The sequence below is a fragment of the Zingiber officinale genome, chromosome 3B, assembly GCF_018446385.1.
Source record: "Zingiber officinale cultivar Zhangliang chromosome 3B, Zo_v1.1, whole genome shotgun sequence".
NCBI lineage: Eukaryota > Viridiplantae > Streptophyta > Magnoliopsida > Zingiberales > Zingiberaceae > Zingiber > Zingiber officinale.
In genome coordinates this window covers 9,232,078-9,255,827 of record NC_055991.1, presented here as the reverse complement: position 1 = coordinate 9,255,827, position 23,750 = coordinate 9,232,078, and the positions used below count along the sequence as shown (strand labels likewise).

Below are 23,750 nucleotides of genomic sequence, written 5' to 3'. Positions count from 1 at the left end.
AACATCACATCTCTACTTACTTGTAGCTTGCTTGCCTTGGATCAAATAGGCGATGAACTTTGCAGCCTTCCTCGACACCCAAGTATACCATGGGTGAACTTCTGTCGTCAAGTTTCTTGAGGTGAGAGGCTGTATTTTTCAAAAATACAACACAACTGAACACTTTTAAGTGGGCGAGATGTGACTTTCTCCCCATTCAAGCTTCAAATAGCGTACGCTCTCCTAGCACCTTAGTTGGGAGATGATTTAACAGATAGACAACATGTCTAACTGACTCTCCCCAAAACCTTGTCGGTATTTGTGTACCCTTGAAGAGAGATCTTGTCATAGCTATCACGGTGTGGTTCCAGCGCTCCACAACACCATTCTGTTGGGGTGTATAGGGAGCCATGAGATGTCACTCGATTCCTTCATTTTCACAGAACTGAGTGAACTCTGTGGATAGAAACTCACCGCCCTGGTCTATTTGGAGTGTTCTGATTTTGTATTCAGTCTTGTTCTCTATCAAGAATTTGAACTTCTTGAATGCTCGAAATGCATCGTTCTTTGCTGCCAATATAAACACCCACATCCACCTTGTGAAATCATTAACAATTAGAAGAAAATACTTGTTATTGGCTAGTGTACATGGAGAGATTGACCCGCAAATATCAGCATGGAGAAGTTCCAATGGCTTCTCCGCTCTAAAATTTGCTTGATACGGGAATGGCGACCTTGCATGCTTGGCGATCACACACACCTCGCAAAGCTTGTTCGGCTGGGGTAATGGTGGTACATCAACCGCCAATTTCTTCTCCCCTAACAACTTCAAGTCATGGAAATTGACATGTCCGAGCCTTGCATGCCACAACCAGGTTGGGTCTTCTAGGCTTGCTAGGAGACAGACTTGCTTAAATGTCTTCAAGGTTATGTTGTACAAGCGATTTTGTGTTTGCTTTACCAACATCAAGAGCTTCCCGCTCCTATCAATCACCTTCATGATATCTCCTTCCATGTGCACCTCATTCCCAGCTTCTGTCAATTGACCGAGACTTATGAAATTACTACAAAGTTTCAGAATGTAGTATACCTCATGGAGAGCCTTCTGATCGTCGTTCTTGCATTCGAACACAACCGTCCCCTTGCACATGATCTCAATGGTTGATCCATCGCCAAACCTCACCCTCCCGGTGATGGTTTCATCTAATTCTTGAAACTTCTCACGATGGCCAATCATGTGGCTGATGGCACTGTTGCCAAGGTACTAGACGTCTTTATCTTCTCCTTTCTTAACGCTGCAATGCATCTCTGCTAGAAACCTATCTTCACTGAGTAGAATGATATCCTGCTGCTCACGCCTAGTGTGAGACTCCTCGTGAGACACAGTCATCATCAGTGCTGGCTCTTCATCGATGGCGCAAGTGAGGTGAGCTTCATCATCACGACACTTGTTGTAGCATTCGGACGCATAATGCCTCATTTTCTAGCAATTGAATCACTTTATATGGCTCTTGTCTCGAGTGCCACTATTGTTGCCGCCCTCCTGCACTATCTTGGCGCTGCGTACCACGGCCATGACCGCGCCCTCGCCCACGCCATTTGCTACAACTAGGGCTGCTAGGCCCACACCCCTTGCCTCCTGACGAAGTGTCCACGTTGCTCCCCTTATGTCGCATTTGCCATGCGACATGAGTAAGTAGGAGCTCTCCTTCAGTGTCGTTGGTGTTGCCACGTAATCGTAGTGTTTGTTCCTCGTACGCCTTCAGTCGCCCAATAGTCTCCTCAAGTGGTATCGTCTCAAGATTGTGAAACTGTATAATATCGACAACAATAGGGAAGAACTTATCAGGGATAGAATCGAGCAACTTCTTTACCAAAGATGAATCTTCAAGCGTGGCACCAAGAGCGGAGAACTTACTGCTCATAGCATTGAGTTTGCCAGCAAACTCATCAATCGTATCAGTCTCCTTCATCCGGAGGGTGTCAAACTCGCTCTTCAACGTTTGTACGTGTGTCTTCTTCACTCGATCACTACCAAGATACCTCGTCTTGAGGATGTCCCAGACTTCCTTCGCCGTCTTCTTTTTTGTGATATGGAGAAGTATGTCTTCAGGGAGACACTGCAAGATGTATGCACGTGCCTTTTTATCCTTCTTTGCATCCACCTGGGCTCCTTCCACTGGCTCTACCGCCTCCCAGACTTCTTGGGCATCAATAATCGCCTCTATCTTTATTGCCCACACAGTATAATTGTGAGGACTTAGCATCGGATAGGGAAATGACACTCCGTCGTTCTCCTTCGTAACAACTGGTGGGATGCTCGACATTTTGTAGAATCGTGGATTCTTAGGTGTTCTATACTACCAAGGCTCTGATACCAGATGTTGACTTAGAATCGATGAATAGCACACCCAAGACACACACTAATATGCAAGAAGAATAAAGCAAAGAGAGATTTTTTCCATCTACTGATAAACTTTACAATAAGACTAATTCAATTAATTTAACTAATTAATAGAAAAGATTAATCGCTAGATCATGAAAATAAGAAAGACTCGGCGAAGGTCGCCGCCATTAGCTCGCACCGCTACTGGGAGAGGCCGCCCCCCCTGTCGTCCCCGCTAAAAAACACGAAGCCAAAAGCTTTTCACCTTCTTCCTGGCGGCGGAAGCCAGACGCCGAAAGACCCCTTTCACAAAATGATCAAAATACCCTTTTCTTTTCTCCTAATTCATCAAGAGTCCCTCATATGTGTGATAAAATTTTTTATCGAACCCCTGTCACCACGGTCATTATCTCATACATTTGCCCTCAGAGTATATCTGAATTGATTGTCGCAAGATAAATTTATAGAATTAAGTAATGATCAAATTCTAATAAAAATTGAGAAATTATTCTTCTACGGGATTGCTAAATTCGATTTCCTTATTGATTTCCTTTTAACATTGCGGGATAGTCGTAGGAGCCTGACAAATTTCATTATTTATAAAATTATATTATACATTTACCATATGAGGTAACCCAAATAATGCGCCTTTTGTTTATTAAACCGCAGAAATATTTTTAAAAACTTGTTATTGAAATGCATAATTACAACTAATCAGATGGGAAAAAAAAACAAATAACTGGCCCCTACAAAACCTTCCTTAATTAGAACATGCAGGATGAGCTGTGTCAGCAACACAATCTCCATCAAACAACTATTTCCTGGAATGATGCAACTACCATCAAATTACACAAAATCTTTAAAAAATTACACACAAATCTTTAAAAATCTATTTATTTATCATTGAGTCATGCGATCTGACTTGTGAGCAACACAATCCATCTGACACGCTATTAGTGGGATGATGCAATATATATATATATATATATATATATATATATATATATATATATATAAACTACAAAAAAAAATCTTTAGAAATCTATTAATTTATAAACACGTCGAAGCATCAAACAGATCAGCATCTAATTCTACATGACTTCTCCTCCTCTACTCCGGTTGTGCAACGCCACCATGCCATCCTCCTCCCTATAAATACGCTGCAATTCCCTGCATCAAGCAAACCACCACCTGCTCGATAAAATTCCTCAGAGAAAGACAATGAAGGCCACATCGATCCTCACGCTCCTCTTCGTCCTCTTCTGCACCTCTGCTTACTCTGCTCACGCCGCGAGGGGCTTAACCTTCTTACCGCCTTTGCCACCCATTACCTTCCCGCCACTGCCGTCGATTCTCCCCCCGATTCCCTTCCCGCCGCTGTCCATCCCTTCAGCTCTGCCGCCACCGATTCCGTCTCTTCTACCTCCGCTGCCGTTCACACCGCCCGTTCCTGGGGTCCCCGGCGTGCCGGCGCCCTGAACGCCATATGGTTGCTTGACGTGCACGTGCATGCATGAAGCTTAATTAATAAAGAAATAGACTGCACTGCGTTGTCTTTTAATTATATTTAATTTCTACGTAGACTCTGAATTTATAAATTCAGTGATCTACAGTGTTCAAGTATTTATTGAATTTGCATTTTGTTATAAATTTAATTTATGAAATAATAAAGTTGTTTTAATTATATATATACAGTGTTTAATTTTATTGAACTGTATACATGAAATTTGATTCCAAAAGTGTCGACTTAATATTGATTTTAAACTATTGCAATTTTTTATCCAGATAATTAAATATTTAATACTGAAAATGCATTATTGATTTTATTTTTTTTAAAAAAAAATGGGGCAACAGGTTTTATCAAGGCTGGTTAAGGTAATGGAAAAATGATACACATGGAACGTAATCTTCCCAAATATTACTCAGGGCTGGGCGGCTTGTAATATCTTACTATAGTATTCATGGAAGAATGTAATTATTTTTTAAAATACATCTACCTTCAACATGCATTGCATTTAGTTGACAAACTGATCATTATATTATATAAGCTCGATTGACCAAGTTGGAGTTGACTCAATTAGAATTTTGATATGCGATCCATATATTTGTTGACTAGACACTATAATAAAAATAGTAAATTTGTGACCGATTTTTTTTTAAAAAAATTGTAGCAAAATTATTTTGCAACGAAAATTATGGCAAAAATATTTTCATCGTCAATCCACCATTGCCAAAGTTTACGAAATTATGAAAATTCGATACAAATTCTACGATGATTTTTTTTTCTCAAAATTTGTTACAAATTTACGATGAAAATTAATTCGTCATAAAGTTCATAATATCAAATTAACAATGAAAATATATTTTTTATCACAAATTAGCAACGAATTATTTTTGTCGTAAAAAATGTTGCATATTTGAGAAGAAGTCGCACGATTTCATGAGAAAAAAAATCCCTATTCGTCCAAGATTTGCGACGAAAATATTTTTTCATCCCAAATCCGCGACGAATCTTGATTCGTTGTAAATTTGCAACGAATCTTGATTCATCGTAAATCTACGATGAATTTTGGATTCATCGCAGATCTGTGATAGATCTTGATTCGTCACAGATTTACAATGAAAATATATTTTTATCGCAAATCTACGATGAAAAAGGGATTTTTTTTTCCTCATAAAATCATGCAGCATCAGTCAGCTTCAAGAGAATTCACCTCCTTGACAACAAATTCATATCTCATCAACTCAATAGGTCATTTCTTTTATCAACCCAGACCATAACTGTAAATAGTGACTGGCCTATTGGGACACTCAGAACTATAGGAGGATGAATAGCTCATCTTGCTCGCTCGCTTATTTCATCAACGTTGATTTTTGCAACGGATAAACTCACAGCAAGCTCCCAATGCTAACAAGTAGGATTTACTTGATATATCCACCTTGATCCGGCGGTAAGAATGGGGGACCCACAGATGGGGTCCATGGGGTCCCGTCTGAGCGGAACCAGAGATTACCCAGCTAAAGGTTTGGGTTTCCGACGCCAAAGCAGGAGAACCGGAGCCGAGCGGAGGTGTCCGCTCGGCCGAGGACAGAGTGGCCGAGCGGAGGTGTCCGCTCGGCCGGAATCGTGGCGAGGGAACAGTGGTTAGCCTAGCGGCCTATTCGCTCGGCTCGGGATATGGTATGTCAGCAAAGGCATGATGATTAGACTGTACGCAAGATGGCACAATTAAAGGCCCCACCATCACGTCACGGAGAGGTTGATACAGTAGCAGTATGGTCTTATGGATGCCCGTCTGACAGGCCCACACCTAGGCATGGTCGAAAGCAGGTGATTGTATCAACAGTATGGTCTTATGGATGCCCTTCTGACAGGCCCACACCTAGGCATGGTCGAAAGCATGTGATTGCTTCGATTGGTGTGCCCAGACTCCTTCGAGAGGTCTATATAAGGCCTCCACTTCTTCACCGGAGGTAGACAAGTCTACATTTTCTAAGCCACTTTCTTATTCCTTCGCCTAACTTGAGCGTCGGAGGGCCGTCGCCGGGACCCCCCCCCCCCCCCCCCGGCTTGGTTTTGTTGCAGGTTCGCCGGAGCACTCGAGGATCCAGCAGGGAGCGCCACATCCCCAGCGTCCGTTGACTCCTGGTTCGGACAGGATCAATTTGGCGCCGTCTGTGGGAACGCACCTGCATCCGAGCAGAGGCAATGGACGAGGCTGGAAGACTACATACCGTGGCACTCTCACAAGAAGAGTTTGACGCTATAGTCGAGGCGAGGGCAGCCAAGATAGTGGCGCAGCAAAAGGAGAAAGCACAGGCTGAGCGAGCGCAACAGCAAACCTCGGCTTCAGCAGGCCGGGCGGCGCAAGCAGACCGCCCGGAATATGTTTCAACAGGAGGGTTCCCTCAGGCACTCTTCCGTACTCCCCCAGAAATCGCGCCCGCTCACGGGGAGCAAGGATCTTCATCCGATGAGCCTCCCGTTCGGGATCATAGGAAGGGCAAAGCTCCCCGAGCGAACGCACCACCCGAGCAGGTTCACCGACAGTTCTCTGAAGCCATACATCGGGATCCGTTACCAAAATACTATACACCACCGCCGATCGGAGCTTACAATGGGACGACCGACCCCGACGATCATTTGGGGAAGTTCGACAGCATCGCCACCTTGCATCAGTACTCCGATGGCGTAAAGTGCCGGGTATTTCTCACCACTCTATCGGAATCTGCACATAGGTGGTTTCGGAGGTTGTCGGACGGCTCTATCACTAGTTTCCAGGAGTTCCGAACGGCATTTCTTCATCACTTTGCGAGCAGCCGACGTTATCAAAGGACAAGCGTCAGCCTGTTCACCATCAAACAAGAACCAAGAGAATCTCTCCGGGCGTATATACAGCGATTTAATCAGGTAGCGATGGACATCCCCACAGCCACCTCGGAGACAATGGTAAACGCATTCACGCAAGGCCTCGCGGAAGGGGACTTCTTCCGCGCGCTCATTCGCAAACCGCCTAGAGACTACGACCACATGCTACACCGGGCGAATGAGTATATAAATGTGGAAGAGGCGGAGGCTGCCCGACGGAAGGGAACTCATGCCGAACGTCCGGCCCAAGCCGAACGGAAGCAGCCCGCTGCCCATCAGCCACCAAGAGGACCAAGAGTTGAGGCATCCCGGGCACATCATGCGAAGTCCCCGGTGGTCCAAGAGGTAGCGGTCGAGCGGTCAAAGATGAAGAAAAAGAGGGTATGGACCCCAATGTTTTGCTCTTTCCATAATACTGACTCCCATAACACCCGCGACTGTCGGGGCCTGCCTTCAATCACCCATCCCGTACGACGGGGTGGCCCTCGTCGATCGCCTTCCCCCGACCGCCGGCAGCGGCATCAAGAGTCTGGTCGGCGAACATATAGGAGATCTCCCGAACAGCGTTTCCCTCCAAGGCATGAAGATCGCTCTCGAAGGTCCAATGAGCGACCTAGGCAGTCCGCTCGGGAAGAGGAGAACAGAAACAACACCTCCCGGGGAGAAATCAATATTATTGCGGGTGGGCCGACCGGAGGAGATTCACACAGGGCGAGAAAGGCAAGCGCCCGGCAGCTCAGAATCCATGAGGTGGGTTGCAGCCAAGAAAAGGTGAGCGGACCCGAGATCAGTTTCGGGCCCAAGGATCTTGAGGGAGTTGAAGTGCCGCATGATGATGCCCTTATCATCAAAGCGGTGATAGCCAACTACACCATCCACCGTATCTTCATTGACACTGGCAGCTCGGTCAACATCATCTTCAGAAAGGCTTTTGATCAACTACAAATCGATCAAGCCGAGCTGCTGCCCATGACAACCCTCCTCTACAGGTTTACGGGCAATGAGGTTCTTCCGGTCGGATAGGTAAGACTGGCTATCTCCTTAGGGGAAGAACTGCTCCGGAGAACGAGGACAACAAACTTTGTGGTGGTCGACTCCCCTTCATCCTACAACGTGATACTGGGGCGATCAGCGTTAAGCGAATTCCGAGCTGCTGTGTCGACGTTCTACCAGAAGATCAAATTCCCGGTCGAGGAGAAAATCGGTGAAGTACGAGGAGATCAGTTAGCCACTCGAAAATGCTATGTGGAAATGGTCCGAGCCGAATCCAGCGCCGCGCGAAAGGCTCCACGGATCGAGGTACACGCCATAACCGAGAAACCTCCTGCTTTAATTTATGATGAAAAGGAGGAGGTTCAGATCCATCCGAGTCGATCGGAGGCTACAACCTTTATTGCCGCCGACCTGGAGGACGAACAGAAAGAAGAAGTGGTCAAATGCCTCCAGATGAATCATGACGTCTTCGCCTGGTCGATGCATGAGTTGCCCGGTGTCTCCCCCAGCATAGCCCAACATAAGCTTCACGTCCGGCCGGACGCTCGGCCAGTAAAACAAAGGAGAAGAGATTTCAGCGTCGAGCAAAATATTATCATTCGAGTGGAGGTAGAAAGGCTCTTAGAGGCCGGCCACATACGGGAGGTTCAATTCCCAAGCTGGTTAGCAAATGTGGTGCTCGTCTCCAAGCCGGGCAACAAATGGAGGGTGTGCATCGACTTCAGAGATCTGAACAAAGCTTGCCCGAAGGATTTCTACCCTCTGCCCTGAATCGACGAGCTCGTAGATTCTACAATCGGATGCGAGCTTATATGTATGCTGGACGCCTACCAAGGCTATCATCAAGTGCCGCTCGCCCCGGAGGATCAGGAAAAAGTTAGCTTCATTACACCGGACGGGACGTATTGCTATACGGTGATGTCGTTCGGACTGAAGAATGCCGGAGCAACATATCAAAGATTGATGAATAGGGTCTTCCGCGAGCAAATCGGACACAACCTGGAGGTCTATGTAGATGACATCCTCATCAAATCCTTCCGAGCGGCCACTTTATGCAAAGATATGGAAGAAACCTTCCGTACACTCAGAAAATATGGGGTCAAGCTAAATCCTCATAAGTGTTTGTTCGGCGCCAAAGGAGGACGTTTCTTGGGCTATATTGTGACCGAACGGGGTATTGAAGCTAATCCTAGCAAGGTGAAGGCTCTTCAGGACATGCCACCGCCCAGAAACATGAGGGAAGTACAGAGGCTGACCGGTCGGATTACAACGCTATCACACTTCATCTCCAAGACTGCCGACCGGAGCCTTCCGTTCTTCAAAATCCTCCGCAAAGCTACAAAGTTCCAATGGAATGAAGACTGCGATCGGGCCTTTGAAGAACTGAAGACGTACTTAAATTCCCTACCTGTGCTGGCCAAGCCAGCTGTCGGCGAACCATTGCACATTTATTTATCCTCAACCGAGCAGGCTGTGGGATCAGCGTTAGTCCGGTCGGGAGGTGAGGAGCAACCTGTATATTTCCTTAGTCATATCTTGAAAGATGTTGAAACCCGCTACACCGGACTCGAGAAGTTGGCCTTTGCTCTGAGCCTGGTCGCTCGGAGACTTCGTCCTTATTTCCTGGCGCACACGATTATCGTCAAGACCAATAGCCCGTTGGGACGAGTGCTTTTAAATCCAGAAGCTTCCGGACGGCTCATCAAATGGACAACCGAGCTAAGCGAATTTGATATCCAATATCAACCCCGCTCGGCTATCAAGGCACAAGCCTTAGCCGATTTTGTGACGGAGGTGCAGGACCCGGAACCCGAAGCTGTGTGGAAAGTGTTCGTGGATGGATCGTCCACTAGACACGGGAGCGGAATTGGCATAGTTTTGCTGTCCCCACAAGGAGAGCGGATGCAGCTCTCCATCCGGCTAGATTATCGAGCGACCAACAACGAAGCAGAATATGAAGCCCTTATTGCTGGATTGCAGGCCGCTCGGCACGTTGGAGTCGTCCGGGTCATCCTTGTTGGTTGCTACTCGGAAAACCTATAGGTTCCACTGTACAAAAATTTTGTACAAAGGTCTGAACCTTTTCCTAGCTACCATGTGTTCTTTTAAATTAAATTTTGGATCGCCTGCGGAATTTAACACGTTTGATCCAAAACTTAATCTATTTGTTCTTTTAGGTTTTGACTTGGATCTCCTGCGGAACTTAACACGTTCGACCCAAGTCTCCTTAAGTTATTAATTCCATTAAATATTAATTTCCATAAAAGGTTCCCAGTACTGACGTGGCGAGGCACATGACCTTCTTGGATATGGGAGCAACCACCACCGACTAGACAAAACCTTTAATAGAAAGCTAATATTTAATTTCCTAAAATAACTTTAGGTTAACCAAAGAGAACAATCAAATCACAAGGAAAAGAAAGAAACAAAAGAACACAACTTCGAAAAAACATATTCGAAATTCTAGAACGTAAGCCTCTTGTATTTAGTATTATTTCCATAAATAACTAGCATGATGCGGAAATAAAATTTACTAGTTATACCTTGTAGAAAACCTCTTGATCTTCTACCGTATTCCTCTTCTAACCTCGGACGTTGTGTGGGCAACGATCTTCCGAGACGAGAAACCACCAATCACCTTCTTCTCCTCCTAGCTAGGTTCGCCAACAAAGAGGAAGCTTCACCAAGGAGGAAAACAAAATACTAACCAAGCTCCAAGATATGCTAGCTTTCTCCTTCTTCTTCTTCTTCTCCGAGTAGTATCCGCCACCACAAGAGCACCAATAGAAGGGTAGGGTTCGCCACCACAAGAGGAAGAGAGGAGAGGTTGGCCACACTAAGGAACAAAAGAGGAGAGAAATAATAGATGTTGTGTCTTGTGAAGGCACCTCACCCCTTCTTTTATATTCCTTGGCCTAGGCAAATTAGGAAATTTAATTACAATAAATTTTCCTTAATTTCCTTGACATGATTTAATTGAGAGAAATAAAATAAAATTTCCCCAATTAATTTCAAGTGGCCGGCCACATCATTGGAAAACAAAAGAGGACAAGTTTTAATCAACAATTAAAACTTCCTAATTTGTTTCCGGAAATTTTTAAAAAATAAAATTTCTCTTTAAAATCTCTTCATGGTTGATAAAAGGAAATTTCTATAATTTTAATTTTATCAACATGTGAATAATTTTTAAAGAAAAAATAAAACATCTCTCCAATCTACAAATAAGGAAAGAGATCTAATCTCTTTCTTTAATCTTTTGTAGATCTTTTACAAGAGAGATATTTTAATTTTAATTCTCTTTAAAATATATCTTCCACATAATAATAAAAATTAAAATTAAATTTCTTTTTTAATTTATTTTGGCCGGCCCTACTAGCTTGGGTTCAAGCTAGGGCCGGCCACCCAATCTCATACCTAGGTCGGCCCTAGCTTGATCCCAAGCTAGCTTGGCCGGCCCCTATTGGGTGGGTATAGAAGGTGGGTATAGGTGGGTATAGAACTCTATAAATAAGAGGCTACGATAGGGACCGAGAGGAGGAATTGGTTTTGGTCTCCCGATAAAATTAAGCATCCCGTGTTCGCCCCGAACACACAACTTAATTTTATCAATGATAATTCATTCCACTAGAGAACTATCATTGAACTACCGCACCAATCCCAAATTATATTTTTGGGCTCCTTCTTATTATGAGTGTGTTAGTCTCCCTGTGTTTAAGATATCGAATGTCCACTAATTAAGTGAGTTACTGACAACTCATTTAATTAATGTCTAAGTCCAAGAGTAGTACCACTCAACCTTATCGTCATGTCGGACTAAGTCCACCTGCAGGGTTTAACATGACAATCCTTATGAGCTCCTCTTGGGGACATTTGTTGGAGTGTATACTGAGAGCCTAAGCTTTGTAAACATTCATTATGAATAAAGAATCACATTTGGTCTAATTATCTACATTTGTTTGTAGTTGTTCATTTAATTTATATTGTAGATAACATAGTATGTGGTGTCACATACAGAAGATGATGTTATCAGTACCTTATAAATTATAAACAGTAGCTCACGACCAGAATGGAAAGGAACAAACCATTAGAAGGTCGTAGTGTAATTAGGTATTAGTTTATCTTGACTATATAATTACACTAGTACACTCAGAGTGTATTGAGTAGGACCATTTGAGGTCGTTTCTTTTATACTGACTTTGTAAAGGAACAAAGACCTCAGTTATTATGGAAGTGTGTGCTCTTAATCCTAATATAATAACAAGCACATATGTTTGATATTTATTTCTTTAATTTATCAATGGGTGAGATTTAGTTCGATGAATCAATAAACCCGATAAGTTGGGAAATGGTATCACCATAGTGTGTGTTGTTGATTATAGAAGGAAACTGTGTCCTAGTGATGCTAGGTTGATAATGTCCTCAAGAGGAGCTCATAAAGATTGTCATGTTAAACCCGCAGTGGACTTAGTCCGACATGATAATAAGGTTGAGTGGTACTACTCTTGGACTTAGATATTAATTAAATGAGTTGTCGGTAACTCACTTAATTAGTGGACATTCGATATCTTAAACACAGGAGACTAACACACTCATAATAAGAAGGAGCCCAAAATGTAATTTGGGATTGGTGCGGTAGTTCAATGATAGTTCTCTAGTGGAATGAATTATCATTGATAAAATTAAGTTGTGTGTTCAATGAACATGGGATGCTTAATTTTATCGGAGACCAAACCAATTCCTCCTCTCGGTCCCTATCGTAGCCTCTTATTTATAGAGTACTATACCCACATATACCCACTTTCTATACCCACCTAAGGGGGCCGGCCAAGCTAGCTTGGGAACCAAGCTAGGGCCGACCTAAGTTTACGGTGGCCGGCTCTAGCTTGATGCCAAGATAGTAGGGACGGCCATAATTAAATAAAAAAGAAATTTAATTTTAGATTTTATTATTATGTGGAAGATATATTTTAAAGAGAATTAAAATTAAAATATCTCTCTTGTAAAAGTTTTACAAAAGATTAAAGAAAGAGATTAGATCTCTTTCCTTATTTGTAGATTGGAGAGTTTTTATTTTCTCTTTAAAATTATTCACATGTTAATAAAATTAAAATTATAGATATTTCCTTTTATTAACCATGAAGAGATTTTTAAAGAGAAATTTTATTTTTTAAAATTTCTGGAAACAAATAAGGAAAGTTTTAATTGTTGATTAAAACTTGTCCAATTTGTTTCCTCTTGATGTGGCCGGCCATCACAAATTAATTGGGGAAATTTTATTTTATTTCTCTCAATTAAATCATGTCAAGGAAATTAAGGAAAATTTATTTCCTAATTTGCCTAGGCCAAGGAATATAAAAGAAGGGGTGAGGGTGCCTTCACAAGACACAACCTCTATTGTTTTCTCTCCCTTTTTCCTTGGTGTTGTGGCCGGCCATTACCCTCTCCCTCTCTTTCTCTTGTGGTGGCCGAACCTCTTCCTCTCCCTTGGAGTTCTTGTGGTGGCCGGATACTACTCGGAGAAGAAGAAGAAGAAGGAGAGAAAGCTAGCATCTCTTGGAGCTTGGTTAGTATTTTGTTTTTCCTCCTTGGTGAAGTTTCCCTTTGTGGCCGAACCTTGCTTGGAGGAGAAGAAGGTGGTTGGTGGTTTCTCATCTTGGAAGATCGTTGCCCACACAACGTCCGAGGTTAAAAGAGGAATACGGTAGAAGATCAAGAGGTTTTTCTACAAGGTATAATTAGTAATTTCTATTTCCGCATCATGCTAGTTATTTATGGAAATAATACCAAATACAAGAGGCTTACGTTCTAGTATTTCGAATATGGTTTTTCGAAGTTGTGTTCTTTTGTTTCTTTCTTTTCCTTGTGATTTGATTGTTCTCTTTGGTTAACCTAAAGTTATTTTAGGAAATTAAATATTAGCTTTCTATTAAAGGTTTTGTCTAGTCGGTGGTGGTTGCTCCCATATCCAAGAAGGTCATGTGCCTCGCCACGCCAAGTATCGGGAACCTTTATGGAAATTGATATTTAATGGAATTAATAACTTAAGGAGACTTGGGTCGAACGTGTTAAGTTCCGCAGGAGATCCAAGTCAAAACCTAAAGAACAAATAGATTAAGTTTTGGATCAAACGTGTTAAGTTCCGCAGAGATCCAAAATTTAATTTAAAAGAACACATGGTAGCTAGGAAAAGGTTCAGACCTTTGTACAAAATTTTTGTACAGTGGAACCTATAGGGTTTCCGAGTAGCAACCAACAATTGGTATCAGAGCTAGGGTTTTGCCTCTGGGTATTTGGGATTTAGTTTGTTTATGCACATGTCATACATAATTTAGGCGGGTTAATAGTAGGATGTGCTAACTCTATGGATGCAGGATCCAATTATTATGGCTTTTAGTTAATTATGTGTGATTGGACCCTTGGACATGTCAAGGGCAATTTATATGTGTGTGCATGATTGTATTAAAATACAGCAGGAGCTGGATTTAGTTTTATTAGGATTTTATTTTTGATCTAGATACATGTACATTCCTTTTATGGAATATAGGATCAAAATGTAAAATTCTATTTATGTCGCGGATCGAATCTTGCAAAGCGTGGAACCTTCTAAGGACCAGAGGCGCAGCGGAACTCGGAGCAAGATGGATGCGACAGTTAGACCCGGTGGCGGTGGCCAAATATGGCAGCAGCTTCGGATGACAACACACGGAGGACAATTAAAGATAAAAGCCATAATAGTTGAAAATTAGATTTTCTATTTATTGCTTTTATATTGTGCTGTGTGTGCATGTTAGTTTACAAGTTTAGTAGGCTAGCATAGTTAAAATTCCTCATTTATAAATAACTAAGTGGGAGAGGGATTTTTAAGTAAATCCCATGGTCTCCATTACTGGTTTGTAAGTGATGTAAACGAGCTTGCGCGTTGGCTCTGAGTGCCTTCCTCCATAACGGATGAGCTTGTTTGCGGACCACTAGAGCAGACTTCCATTTATGGATGACTATAGGAAGTTAATTAAGAGCGTGTGATCTTCCCCAACGGAAGGGGCATAATCTTATTAATGGACTTAGTGTCAAGTAATGGTGTACACTTAGACACATCTAATAGTATCCTCCCCAACGGAGTCACTGCTATTATTTGTGTGACCAAATAATACCAACTATTAATTTTATTTGTCAAAAAGTTAGGTTGACAAGATAATAAAATTAATGGGTTAAAACCCTCCTTTTACAAATGTTGTTGAATTTGTATACGTCCACACTAACGTGGCATACAAAATTCACGGTGGTTTAAGGTGTTGGTTAATTTAAAATAGTATTGTTTGAGGAATCAATATTATTCTAAATTTAGAGTTCTGACCAAAAGTTATTTGTGATTCTTAGGATGACTTTCAACCCACTGTCCATCATACTTCAACAAAATAGACTTACTGGACCAAATTACATAGATTGGAAAAGAAACCGGATATTGTTCTTCAGAAAGCTATAAATTTGTATCGACCGAGCATTGCCTGATGCACCCATCGTGAATCTACCCAAGAGGAGATTGAATATCATAGGAAATGGGTAAAATGAGATGGTGCGGTGTTACATTTGGCTTCAATGTCAAATGTATTGCAACATCAAGATTTACCAACCAACTTATGATATTATGAACAATCTCAAGGAACTCTTTGGTCATCGTGATAGGGCTTCTAGACAAGAAGCTATGAGAAAGATAATGAGACCACCATGCAAGAGGGTACTCCCGTAGGATCATATCCTAAACATGATGGCTTATCCGAACGAAATACGGATCCTTGGAGGAGAAATTGATGGGGAAACCAGATCGATATGATCCTCCAAACCCTACCTAGAAGTTTTGAGCCGGCCCGAACTATAATATGAATAAAAGGATTTATTCATTAGGGAAACTACTGACAGAACAGAAGGGTTATTTCGTCACAATGCTCAAATTCACTATGTTGAAAATGGTTCTACTTCTAAACCGAAAGGTAAGAAGAAGAAGAAACAAACTGGTTCAGCAAAGAAAGTGAATAAATCTCAGTACGGGATTTAAAGCTTGAAGAAGCCGAAGGGCAAGTGCTTCATCTGCAAGCAGGCAGGACATTGGAAGGCGGACTGTCCTCGTAAGAACCAAAACAAAGGTATATCTCATACTCTAGTTGTTGAAACATGTTTAGCGGTGTTATCTACCAACACCTGGTGTGTAGATACGGGAGCCACTGTCTGTAATTCCTTGCAGGGGTTCCAGAAACCCGACGACTATCTGAAGGGGAGATTACCGTCTACATTGGCAATGCTACTAAGGTGGCAGCTGTTGCAGTGGGAGACGTCTACTTATCTTTTAGTAGAAATAGAAATTTGGTTTTAAGAAATTGTCTTTATGTACCCGGTTTTAGAAAGAATTTAATTTCAGTTTCTAAACTGCTTTTAGATGGATATTCAGTTTCTTTCAGAACGATGTAGTTATTAAAAGAAATAAAGTGATTATCTGCTCGTGCATTAGTTGGCAATTTGTATATTTTAAATCCAAATTCTTCCACAAAGCAAAACATGGAAATTTATAATTCATCTTCTAATTCTAATAAGAGAAAAGAACCTTCGAAATGAACCAAGCATATCTTTGGCATCTAAGGCTTGGTCATATTAACTTAAGTAGGATTTAGAGGCTTATAGCCGATGGACTTTAAGTTCATTAGAGTTGGAAAATTTTCCAACTTGTGAATCTTGCTTAGAAGGTAAATGACCAAGAGGCCGCTCAAGGCCAAGGGTATAGAGCCAAAGAAGTGTTAGAGTTGGTTCACTCGATTTGTGTGGTCCTATGTCCGTCCGTGCAAGAGGAGGTTTTGAATATTTTGTCTCTTTCATGACGATTATTCAAGATATGGATACATTTACCTAATGCGCCAAAGTCCGAAAGTGCTTTGATAAGTTCAAAGAATACAAGGTCGATGTGGAGAAACGACTAGGTAAAGTATCAAGACACTACGATCGATCGTGGTGGCGAATACCTCTTAGGAGAGTTTAGGAATTATTTATCGAGGTCAGATTCAATCCCAATTGTCTGCACCCGAACACCCCAACAGAATGGTGTGGCAGAACGAAAGAATAGGACTCTTATGGAGATGGTTAGATCAATGATGAGTTATTCAAATTACCAAATTGCTTGGGATATGCCCAAACAAGAAGAAGTTCAACTTAGTACCTTCTAAATCGGTTCTTCTACTCCCATAGAATTATGGAATGGCGAAACCCGCCTAAGACATATTCGATATGGGGTAGTCCAAGACGTGTCAAACCAGATCGATAAGTTAGAATCTCGATGAAGTTCGTGTTTGTAGGATATCCCAAAGGAACGAAGGTGGTTTATTTTATAGTCCTAAAGACGGAAGGTCATTGTTAGCACCAATGCCCGCTTTTAGAAGAAGACTATAATGGATCACAAGCCCAGATAGTAAACTTGTTTTAGAAGAACTTAGAGAGGACATGTCTACTTCAGCACCAACAAGACAAGATGAAGTACCACAAGAGACCGCAACACGTGTCACACATGATACACAACCACGGACAAAGTGCCTCGTCAGAGTGGGAGGGTTGTTGCAAACTGAAAGATTCATGTTTTGGGAGAGTCTTGGACTTGATCCCGCTAAACATGAACCTGATCCCCGATCATAGAGACACTCCAAGATATAGATGCAGATCTTGGCAAAAGGCAATGAATTCAAATAGAGTCCATGTACTCTAATAAGGTCTGGAGCTTGTAGAACCACCGATGGTGTAAAGCCGTTGGATGCAAGTGGATTTACAAAAGGAAAAGAGGGATGACGGAAGGTAGAAACCTTCAAAGCTAGGCTTGTTGCTAAAGGGTACACTCGTAAAGAGGGAATCGATTATGAGGAAACCTTTTCACCCGGTAGCCATGCTTAAGTCTATCCGATACTCTTATCCATTGTCATCATATGGATTATGAGATTTGGCAAATGGATGTCAAGACTTTTCCTTAATGGAAGTCTTGAAGAGAACATCCATATGAAGCAACCAGAAGGATTTATTGAAAAAGGCAAAGAGCATCTAGTATGCAAGCTCAATCGGTCCATTTATGGACTGAAGCAAGCTTCAAGGTCTTGGAACATCCGGTTTGATGAAGTAATCCAGTCATATGGATTTATTCAAAGTCCGGATGAGTCTTGTGTATATAAGAAGTGTAACGGAAACGTGGTGGTATTTCTTGTACTATATGATATTTTGTTAATTGGCAACAATGTCAAGGTATTATCAGACGTAAGGGTATGGTTGTCCAAACAATTTGATATGAAGGACTTAGGAGAATGTGCACACATTCTTGGGATCAAAGTTATAAGGGATCGCAAGAAAAGAATGTTGTGTCTATCCCAAGCTTCATATATAGATACAATCCTTGCTCGCTTTATCATGCAAGACTCCAAGAAAGGTTTCTTACCTTTAGACATGGAGTAGCTCTATCTAAAGAGATGTCTCCAAAGACATCAAAAGAGATAGAGGACATGAAAGGGCTTCATGCTATGAGAAGCCTAATGTATGCAATGTTATGTACGAGACCGATATCTATTTTGCCGTAGGCATGGTCAGATATCGAGTAACCCGGACAAGGACATTGGATACCGTAAAGCATATATTAAAGTACCCGAGAAGGACTAGGATTATATGCTAGTTTACCAAGCAGATGATTTGCTCCCGTGGGTTACACTGATTCGATTTCCAATCAGATAGGGATAAAAGTAAGTCTACATCGTGCTATGTGTTTACTTTAGGAGGTGGAGCCATTTCATGGAGGAGTGTTACGCAATGTTTCGGACTCAACCATGGAAGTCGATGTAGCAGCCTCCAGGCGCCTAAAGAAGCAGATGGCTCAGAACTTTCTATGGACTTAGATGTGATTCCGGTTTGCCCAAAATCATCACAATTTATTGTGATAACAGCGGTGCAATGCAAACCGAAGGAACCACGAGCCCATAAGGCAAGTAAACATATAGAGCGCAAGTACCACTTGATAAGAGATATCGTGAAGCGAGGAGAAGTTGTCATCGCCAAGATCGCATCAGCGGATAACCTGGCAGATCCTTTCACTAAGGCCCTTCCGGCCGATCGGCATGTGGAGGGAATGGGAATCAGATGTATGGTAGAAGATATGGCAGCTTAGTCATTAGTATAAGTGGGAGATTGTTGGAGTGTATACTGAGAGCCTAAGCTTTGTAAACATTCATTATGAATAAAGAATCACATTTGGTCTAATTATCTACATTTGTTCAGAAGTTGTTCATTTAATTTATATTGTAGATAACATAGTATGGTGTCACATACAGAAGATGATGTTATCAGTACTTTATAAATTATAACAGTAGCTCACGACCGTAATGGAAAGGAACAAACCATTAGAAGGTCGAGTGTAATTAGGTATTAGTTTATCTTGACTATATAATTACACTAGTACACCTGAGTGTATTGAGTAGGACCATTTGAGGTCGCTTTTATACCGACTTTGTAAAGGAACAAAGACCTCGCTTATTATGGAAGTGTGTTTTAATCCTAATATAATAACAAGCACATATGTTTGATATTTATTTCTTTAATTTATCAATGGGTGAGATTTAGTTCGATGAATCAATAAACCCGATAAGTTGGGAAATGGTATCACTTATAGTGTGTGTTGTTGATTATAGAAGGAAACTGTGTCCTAGAGATACTAGGTTGATAATGTCCTCAAGAGGAGCTCATAAAGATTGTCATGTTAAACCCTGCAGGTGGACTTAGTCCGACATGACAATAAGGTTGAGTGGTACTACTCTTGGACTTAGATATTAATTAAATGAGTTGTCAGTAACTCACTTAATTAGTGGACATTCGATATCTTAAACACAGGGAGACTAACACACTCATAATAAGAAGGAGCCCAAAAATGTAATTTGGGATTGGTGCAGTAGTTCAATGATAGTTCTCTAGTGGAATGAATTATCATTGATAAAATTAAGTTGTGTGTTCGGGGCGAACACGGGATGCTTAATTTTATCGGGAGACCAAAACCAATTCCTCCTCTCGGTCCCTATCGTAGCCTCTTATTTATAGAGTACTATACCCACATATACCCACCTTCTATACCCACCTAAAGGGGGCCGGCCAAGCTAGCTTTGGAACCAAGCTAGGGCCTAAGCTTGGTTTAAGGTGGTCGGCCCTAGCTTGAACCCAAGCTAGTAGGGCCGGCCATAATTAAATTAAAAAGAAATTTAATTTTAGATTTTATTATTATGTGGAAGATATATTTTAAAGAGAATTAAAATTAAATATCTCTCTTGTAAAAGTTTTACAAAGATTAAAGAAAGAGATTAGATCTCTTTCCTTATTTGTAGATTGGAGAGTTTTTTATTTTCTTTAAAATTATTCACATGTTAATAAAATTAAAATTATAGATATTTCCTTTTATTAACCATGAAGAGATTTTAAAGAGAAATTTTATTTTTTAAAATTTCGAAACAAATAAGGAAAGTTTTAATTGTTGATTAAAACTTGTCCTCTTTTGTCTTCGATGTGGCCGGCCATCACAAATTAATTGGGGAAATTTTATTTTATTTCTCTCAATTAAATCATGTCAAGGAAATTAAGGAAAATTTATTTCTAATTTGCCTAGGCCAAGGAATATAAAGAAGGGGTGAGGGTGCCTTCACAAGACACAACCTCTATTGTTTTCTCCCTTTTCCTTGGTGTTGTGGCGGCCATTACCTCTCTCTCTTTCTCTTGTGGTGGCCGAACCTCTTCCTCCTTGAGTTCTTGTGGTGCGATACTACTCGAGAAGAAGAAGAAGAAGAGAGAAAGCTAGCATCTCTTGGAGCTTGGTTAGTATTTTGTTTTTCCTCCTTGGTGAAGTTTCCTCGGTGGCGAACCTTGCTTGGAGGAGAAGAAGGTGGTTGGTGGTTTCTCATCTTGGAAGATCGCTGCCCACACAACGTCCGAGGTTAGAAGAGGAATACGGTAGAAGATCAAGAGGTTTTTCTACAAGGTATAACTAGTAATTTCTATTTCCGCATCATGCTAGTTATTTATGGAAATAATACTAAATACAAGAGGCTTACGTTCTAGTATTTCAATATGTTTTTCGAAGTTGTGTTCTTTTGTTTCTTTCTTTTCCTTGTGATTTGATTGTTCTCTTTGGTTAACCTAAAGTTATTTTAGGAAATTAAATATTAGCTTTCTATTAAAGGTTTTGTCTAGTCGGTGGTGGTTGCTCCCATATCCAAGAAGGCCATGTGCCTCGCCACGTCAGTACTGGGAACCTTTTATGGAAATTGATATTTAATGGAATTAATAACTTAAGGAGACTTGGGTCGAACGTGTTAAGTTCCGCAGGAGATCCAAGTCAAAACCTAAAAGAACAAATAGATTAAGTTTTGGATCAAACGTGTTAAGTTCCGCAGGAGATCCAAAATTTAATTTAAAAGAACACATGGTAGCTAGGAAAAGGTTCAGACCTTTGTACAAAATTTTTGTACAGTGGAACCTATAGGCTTTCCGAGTAGCAACCAACAACATTATCAACCTAGTATCTCTAGGACACAGTTTCCTTCTATAATCAACAACACACACTATAAGTGATATCATTTCCCAATTTATCGGGCTTATTGATTCATCGAACTAAATCTCACCCATTGATAAATTAAAGAAATAAATATCAAATATATGTGCTTGTTATTATATTAGGATTAAGAGCACACACTTCCATAATAACCGAGGTCTTTGTTCCTTTATAAAGTCAGTATAAAGAAACGGCCTCAAATGATCCTACTCAATACACTCTGAGTGTACTAGTGTAATTATATAGTCAAGATAAACTAATACCTAATTACACTATGACCTTCTAATGGTTTGTTCCTTTCCATTCTGGTCGTGAGCTACTGTTTATAATTTATAAGGTACTGATAACATTATCTTCTGTATGTGACACCACATACTATGTTATCTACAATATAAATTAAATGAACAACTACAAACAAATGCAGATAATTAGACCAAATGTGATTCTTTATTCATAATGAATGTTTACAAAGCTTAGGCTTTCAGTATACACTCCAACAATCTCCCACTTATACTAATGACTAAGCTGCCATATCTTCTACCATACATCTGATTCCCATTCCTCCACATGCCGATCGAAGTCACTGAAAGGCCTTAGTGAAAGGATCTCGCCAGTTATCCACCGATGCAATCTTGGCGATGACAACTTCTCCTCGCTTCACGATATCTCTTATCGTGGTACTTGTGCTCTATATGTTTACTTGCCTTATGGGCTCGTGGTTCCTTCAGTTTGCAATCGCATCATGTTATCACAATAAATTGTGATGATTTTGGGCAAACCAGAATCACATCTAAGTCCATTAGAAAGTTCCCGAGCCATCTGCTTCTTTAGCCGCCTCAAAGGCTGCTACATACTCAACTTCCATGGTTGAGTCCGAAACGCATTTCGCTTAACACTCCTCCATGAAATGGCTCCACCTCCCAAAGTAAACACATAGCCCGATGTAGACTTACATCATATCCCTATCTCGATTGGAAATCAACCGTAACCCATGGAGTGATCATCCGCTTGGTAAACTAGCATATAATCTCTAGTCCTTCTGTACTTTAATATATGCTTTACCGCAGTCCAATGTCCTTGTCCAGGTTACTCGATATTCACGACCATGCCTACTAAAACAGATATCGTGTCTCGTTATAGCATTGCATACATTAGGCTTCCTACACCAAGCATAAGGAACCGCTTTCATGTCCTCTATCTCTTTCGACGCCTTTGGAGACATCTCTTTAGATAGAGCTACTCCATGTCTAAAAGGTAAGAAACCTTCTTGGAATCCTGCATACTAAAACGAGCAAGGATTGTATCTATATATGAAGCTTGGGATATACACAACATTCTTTTCTTACGATCCCTTATAACTTTGATCCCAAGAATGTGTGCACAATCTCCTAAGTCCTTCATATCAAATTGTTTGGACAACCATACCCTTACGATAATACCTTGACATTGTTGCCAATTAACAAAATATCATCTACGATAGTACAAGAAATACCACCACGCTTTCACACTTTTTATATACACAAGACTCATCCGACTTTGAATAAATCCATATGACCGATTACTTCATTAAACCGATGTTCCAAGACCTTGAAGTTGCTTCATCCATAAATGGACCGATTGCTTGCACACTAGATGCTCTTTCTTTTCAATGAACCCTTCGTTGCTTCATATGGATGTTCTCTTCAAGACTTCCATTAAGGAAAGTCATCTTGACATCCATTTGCCAAATCTCATAATCCATATGAGAAGAATGGATAAGAGTATCCGATAGACTTAAGCATGGCTACGGTGAAAAGTTTCCTCAATCGATTCCCTCTTCTCGCAGTTACGCAACAAGCCTAGCTTTCAAGGTTTCTACCTTCCCGTCGTCCTCTTTTTCTTTTGTAGATCTACTTGCATCCAACGACTTTTACACCATCGGGTGGTTCTACAAGCTCCTGGACCTTATTAGAGTACATGGACTCTATTTTAATTCATTGCCTTTTGCCAAGATCGGCATCTATATCTTGGAGTGCTTCGTCGGATCAGGTTCATGTTTACCCGGATCAAGTCCAAGACTCTCCCAAAACATGAATCTTCAGTGCCTCACAACCCTCCCACTACGACGAGGTACCGTCTGCGGTTGTGCATCATGTGTGACACGTGTTGCGGTCTCTTGTGGTACTTCATCTTGCATTGTTGGTACTGAAGTAGACATGTCCTCTAAGTTCTTATAAAACAACTTTACTATCGGGCTTGTGATCCATTATATAGTCTTCTTCTAAAAGCTGGGCATTGGTGCTAACAATGACCTTCGGTCTTTAGGACTATAAAATAAACCACCTTTCGTTCCTTTAGGATATCCTACAAACACGCGAACTTCAGACGAGATTCTAACTTATCAGATTCGTTTCAAGACATGTGCTGGACTACCCCAAACCGAA

At 41.3% G+C, this 23,750-nt stretch overlaps 1 protein-coding gene across 1 annotated transcript; it reads right to left on the bottom strand.

Moving 5' to 3' along the window:
• Positions 1-1,505: 1,505 nt before the first annotated feature.
• LOC122054663 lies at positions 1,506-2,306 on the bottom strand. The gene has a single exon (XM_042616106.1). The coding sequence runs from the start codon at positions 2,304-2,306 to the stop codon at positions 1,506-1,508; it is 801 nt and encodes a 266-aa protein (XP_042472040.1).
• Positions 2,307-23,750: the final 21,444 nt, after the last annotated feature.

What these genes read in the sequence shown, in the direction of transcription:
- LOC122054663 (XM_042616106.1), bottom strand. Translation starts at nt 2,306, where the DNA reads ATGTCGAGCATCCCACCAGTTGTTACGAAGGAGAACGACGGAGTGTCA.